The 6,000-nt window shown below is 44.7% G+C and overlaps 1 protein-coding gene across 5 annotated transcripts in view; it reads right to left on the reverse strand.

The window, feature by feature from the left end:
- whrna (whirlin a) overlaps positions 1-5,608 on the reverse strand; it is a 109,775-nt gene extending 104,167 nt beyond the window's left edge. For 3 of the 5 annotated variants that reach the window (XR_008388447.1, XM_053649492.1, XM_053649490.1), the window contains exon 1: positions 3,757-5,608. Coding sequence is in view for 4 of the 5 variants with exons in the window: in XM_053649492.1 (XP_053505467.1) it covers positions 3,757-4,470 (714 nt within the window). In the remaining variant the exon portion in view is untranslated. The remainder of the gene's footprint in view (positions 1-3,756) is intronic. The other 2 variants (XM_053649488.1, XM_053649489.1) reach the window with 2 other exon arrangements.
- Positions 5,609-6,000: the final 392 nt, after the last annotated feature.

The following is a 6,000-nucleotide window of genomic DNA, read 5'->3' on the forward strand; positions in this document are numbered from 1 at the left end:
AGGGGAAACGAGTATAAGATTGAGCGTGTAGGTTGAAATTAGGGTACTGAAGGGAACAAAAAGACCTACATCAATCTTAACAGGTCTCATTAAAGTATTACGATAGTACTTTATTTATTTATTTATTTACTATTTTTACTTTGACATCTCAAAAAAAAAAAAAAATACCAAGCATCCGTAAGCCACTGTGTAATTTGAGTCGCACATACAGTCTATTTCACTCCTAGCAGGAGACAGTGGGTACTTTCATTTTAAACGCTGGTGCATCGTTGATCTGCATCTCTGCTTTGCTTACACGGCATTGCACGCGACACTCTTTCTGTCTGTGCTACCGAGACGTCCTACTGTTTCTACAGAGCTACTGCTGCGTGCTGGGAACGACTTCCCGCTCTCGTACGGATGGTCAGAAATGAAGCTCGCGAAGCCAAAAAGACAAAAACCCACAGCGAAGGTGGGAATGCTATTCGATTAAAGCGAATTCGCATGTAAAGTTTGACTCGACTCGGCGAGAAAGAAGCACTGCCGCTGCTCACGATGGTTCCGGCGGCGTATTACAATGGCGTGGCTGTGTCTCGGGTGGTAGAGCGGGTTGTCCGCTAATCGTAGGGTCGTCGGTTCGATTCCCGGCCCACGTGACTCCACGTGCCGAAGTGTCCTTGGGCGAGACACTGAACCCCAAGTTGCTCCCGATGGCAAGTTAGCGCCTTGCATGGCAGCTCTGCTACCATTGGTGTGTGAGTGCGAGTGTGAATGGGTGAATGAGACACAGTGTAAAGCGCTTTGGATAAAAGCGCTATATAAGTGCAGACCATTACAATCGATCCAGAAATAGAAATCTATACAGCCGTACATTATATCAACTTTATTGTTGTTGCTTTAAGTACATGGTACGTCTATTGTTATAAAAATTCCCCTTGATGTATTTTCCGTAATCAGCTACATCAATAACACTGACTCACTGTTACAGCACCAATATTACAGTACCTTGAATATCTCAAATGATAATAATAATAATAATAAATAATATCATATAAATAACAGGGTCCAGGCCAAATGTAAACACTCACCTGAAAGGAGCTGAGAATATTTGATTTCTATGAAATGACAATAACTTCTCATCCCTACGGCAGTGAAATTCGATATCTGCATGGAGAGAATACATATTGCACAGATCGATCAGAACTCAGCGTGCAGTATGCAATTACTGACGTAGGATAACAGCGGGCCGTGGGCTGGCTGATGAAATGGACCTCCCATGCTGAGGCATAAAGGAGAAATAATCACACAGACTACCTGATGGACAGACACGCTGCTTGGCTTCGATAAATAAATAATCGAGGAAATTGGCCCGAGTCTAACCCGGTGTTTTCTGGGGTCAGAGGCGAGTCTTTGATACGTCATTGTTCGAGTGTCGTCAAACAAATTCAAATAATGCGGAGTGCAACACTCGCATCTACAGAGATCGTTCACTCTTGCGGTCTTTTTTTTCTCGTATAACTTAAAACAGCAGTCAGAGTCAGAGCTGTCATAGCGCTCGGATCAAACAAACGATAATAACTTAATAACTCAAACTTCTATACAGTCCTAATGAAGGCCCAGAGTGTCCTACACACTGACAACTTACAGTAAGTATACAGGGACTGGTAGGCAGTGAGTAATTGTTGATATGGTGAAGATTTCTGTAAGGAGATGTCTATCTAGCATCTTAGGAAGGAGTCTCCGGTCCCAGTGCTTTGTAACAATCAGAGGTAAAAGCTGTAACTACATGTTTTCGGACCCTTTCCACGATGCTTCTCGACATGACAAGCTGCTTTTCTGACTTATTAACTTTGAGAGAGAGAGAGAGAGAGAGAGAGAGAGAGAGAGAGAGAGAGAGAATAAAGAGAAGCTGCTAAGGGAACTGTTTCTAGCTGTTATAACATAAATGATAACAGGAACGAAGGTTTGTTTTGCAGACGTTCCACATCATAACTGCAAATGGGAAAAATGTTCAACATGTTGCTCTGTAAAAGAAAACCGCTATGCTACAGGACATGAGGATTACATTTTGGGAGGTGCGGTTAAAAAAATAAAATGAACTGGACGGTTACTGTAACAGTGGTCCACACCCTGTCAGAGACTGTTTTCCTCTAAGAGCAAACCCCGAAGTGGTTTACCCCTTACTTCATCACTATTACTGCCACGGATAATAAAGAAAATAACAAGGAACGCGAAATCTTTGTGGAACGTATTAACTGCTCGCTCTCGGATCCTGATGGGACTCTAAATGAGTGCTTTATTACATCGAACCCATTAAAGTCCATAAGATTAAAAAGACTCACAGCCTGCGTTAGTCTTAACTGTAAAACATAAATATGTGGTGTGTATTATAGTGAGAAAGATTTGGGGCCTTTTCGGTTAGATTAGAGCTAGACCGTTGCAACAAAACGTAAGGTTTTTTTTAATAATCTAATCCAGAGAAGGCCTTTTTCTCTCTTTCTTTAAAAAAAAACAACTAAAAAGTTTTGTATGAAATTTATCAATTCAGTTAATTCATTTCTCAATTCCCTTGGTTAGATTTTCAGATTAGGACGGCTCAAGTGTTCGAGCGGGTTGTCTGCTAATCGTAGGGTTGGCGGTTCGATTCCCGGCCCACGTGACTCCACATGCCGTAGTGTCCTTGGGCGAGACACTGAACCCCAAATTGCTCCTGATGGCAGGCTAGTGCCTTTCACGGCAGCTCTGCTACCATTGGTGTGTGAGTGTGTGTGTGAATGAGACACAGTGTAAAGTGCTTAACTAAGGATAAAAAAGCACTATATCATTGCAGACCATTTTAGCAAAAAAAGTGCACTTTTTTTTATTTAAATAAATAAAAAAAATAGAGTGTTGAAAATCTTGGCCCTGGAGTGCTATACAGCATCCTCATCAAGGACGGTTACGATAAAAAGCATGCTAAAGACCTCCAAGAAAGGTATCAGAGACAAATATTCACTATTCACAGTACACTCAATTCTACCCGATTTTTTTTTTTGTGTGTGACATAAGCCTTGTCAGGATTTACATGGGGTCGTGGGGTAAATTTGGGGTTATTTTACAGCTGCTCCTCTGTGACTTGATTTCTGTTTGGATCGGCCACGTCGGTGTCTTTCTCTAACCGCCCCTGAGAAAATTACCGGCTGAATTATCTACTGTTTCTCACCAAACTCGGCGGTCGTTGTGAATGGAGCGTGATAATATGACCACGTGACGCAAACATCCAGGTTCGTAGAAATTACAACTCACTAGAAACTCACTCCTGCTTTGGTAATTGTATTGCTGTGGAGATTACTGCGAGAGTTTTATCGCTGAGGAGACACGTACGAGAAGATGATTACAGATGCCCACCTCCCGATAAACGTATCCAATCCGAACAGGGCTTCGGGTGACTTGAAGGTGTCTCCACGGACATGCGCGTCCCTTTCGATTCATAACAAAGTAGAGATTCCAACTAGAGTTTTCAACTCTGACGGGAAATCCTGCCTCACATCAGATCTCTCGCAGCCGGACAATGGCATCATGACACCGTGATGTACCAGGTGTAAGTGCTGTCACCACCATCCCTTATGACACAGGTTCTCCACCCTGGTCCTGGAGTAACACCATACTCCACATTAAAATGTGCAGGACATGGGGTTCTCCAGGACCAGGGTTGGGAACCGGTGGTCTTCTGACAACCATCCGCATTCTCCCCTAAACGCTTTGGAATGAAAACACAGGTTTGAAAGTGGATCTTACCTTCACCGCCTCGGCATGTGTGACCCTGTCGAACACTTTGTCGTTCACTTTGAGGATCTGATCGCCGACTCTCAGGCCCTCTTTCTCGGCCATGGATCCGGGCTCCACCAGAGACACGTAGATCCCGACTCCATGCTCGGACCCGCCACGGATGCTGAAGCCTAAACCCTCGTTGCTCTTGTGGCGCTTCAGGGTCACCTGTCTGACCTCACCTGGGGGTTCAGGTAGGAAATGTCTGCCCAGCAGCGGGACGAGCGCAGTGGATGTCCCGTCGCTGGCGGTGCTCTGGTGATCAGGGGATCCGCGCAGAGGTAAGCGCGCGAGCGCGGTCTTATCAGCAGAGCTGGAGGCGGTGTTCTCGTGCTCCCCGTTCCTACTAGTCAGCAAATCTGACTTCAAATAGAGTCCCTCGGAGGTGTAGCGATCAAACAGGAGCTGGTCGGAGCGCGGGATGACCAGGCGCAGCATGGGGAGCAGCTGACGCTTGCTCGGCGCGTCGAGGATCACTTTGAGCGTCTGGACCAGGTCGTAGACGTTCCGTTTGGCGTGGTACACGTTGAGGCAGTGCACGAACTGCTCGCGCTCCAGCTCGCTGAGGAGCAGGTTGAGCGCGTCGTGCAGCTTGCGCACGTTGGCGGAGAGCGAGCGCGCGCTGGAAGCCAACGAGCCCGCCGACGAGGAGCTCAACGACACGCGCTCCAGGTCCGCGCTCATCCTCGCGCTCACCTAACCTCTGTCCGTTCCCCCCCACCCGCCCCACCTCAGCAAGCAGTCACGCGCACGCGCATGCACACGCAGAACCGACAAAGCCGCGGCTACCGGGCGCTCCGGAGCGGCGCGTGGCGTCGCCAGTCCTGGGTGTCACTCTTCATGCTGATCGCGCGGCACTCGAGCAGCATTAATTCGCGTCCCATACACCGCTACGACACACGAGACTTTCTGTAGAGAAGTTTCCAGATGGAATTCATTGTGCTTTCTCAGAAACCAAAACGACTGGGTTTATATATTATATGATAATATATTATATTCTCTTTGAAGCGTGTTATTAGTTCAAACGAAACTTCGAACTGCTCTACAGCACGTGCGGTGTGTTTAAGGTGGAAAGGTGTGTTTAAGGTGGAACGGTGTCCTCTCAGGTGCGTCTTCGGTTCTGGAAAACGGAGTCAAGTGGCATCAAGAGCTTCTCCAATGTCTCCAGAAACAACCAGAAGAAAGAAGAAGAAGAAACAAAACACAAACTTGAACTTGTAAAAATGAACAAAACCCCAAATAAATACAGACTTACAACTTGGACCGTCTCCTGACACATTCCGGTTTTCATTTCTGTTAGTCCCGCTACGCGGTAACGCACCTTATCCAACATCCGTCCAAACTTGTTTTTACGACGTAACTAATAAACCGAGTATCTACATCAACGAAACGCTGATATAAGTATTCCAAAAACCGAAAAAAACACGACATTTATACAGTTTTTTAGCACATTAATGAGTAAACACACGCTAATGGTGATGGAGCTCCTCAGCTGCCTGCGCGTGAACAGACTCGTCTCTGACTCGCGCTTGGTTTGGCAGGAAGTGACGCAGCTGTGGGGCGCGAGTAAGTTGCTTAGTAACCAACAACACACGCGCGCGCACCGGACCTTTTCAATATGTCGTCCCCACACAATTTATTCATAGTTATTTATTTAATTTATTCCAATTCATCCCTCAGAGACCACGAGCTTTAAAATGAAACCTATGTTGTCATTTCCCCAGTAATTAGCCTACATGTTGAACACGTAGGTGAACGCATAAGTTTGCACACCCTGACTACCTTTAATGCGAGTCCCCTTCATTGTCACAGCTTAAGAATAACACAACAGATATCACAGTTATTATGAACCGGTTGTTCATACAGCAGATATTCATACATATAGAATATACATTTTAAATATTGGGACTTTTTTTTTAAAATGACATACAGTATTTGTGCCAATGAGGCTTTGTCTAATTTGTCTAAGCATACATTTTCATGCTTAATAAAAATAATAATAATAATAATAATAATAATAATAATAATAATTTTTTAAAAAAACAGTCTTTGGATGGTATTAGTAGTATTAAAATGCAGATTGTGAATGCAGATGATCTAAAAACAGAGATTTTTAGTTCTGAATATAAAATAAATCATGCTTTTCCACTTTAGTTAGTGTAGTTTATATGGTTTCTAAAGAAAACTGACATTATAACATCTGTCCATTTTCTA

The sequence above is a fragment of the Ictalurus furcatus genome, chromosome 18, assembly GCF_023375685.1.
Source record: "Ictalurus furcatus strain D&B chromosome 18, Billie_1.0, whole genome shotgun sequence".
Classification (NCBI taxonomy): domain Eukaryota; kingdom Metazoa; phylum Chordata; class Actinopteri; order Siluriformes; family Ictaluridae; genus Ictalurus; species Ictalurus furcatus.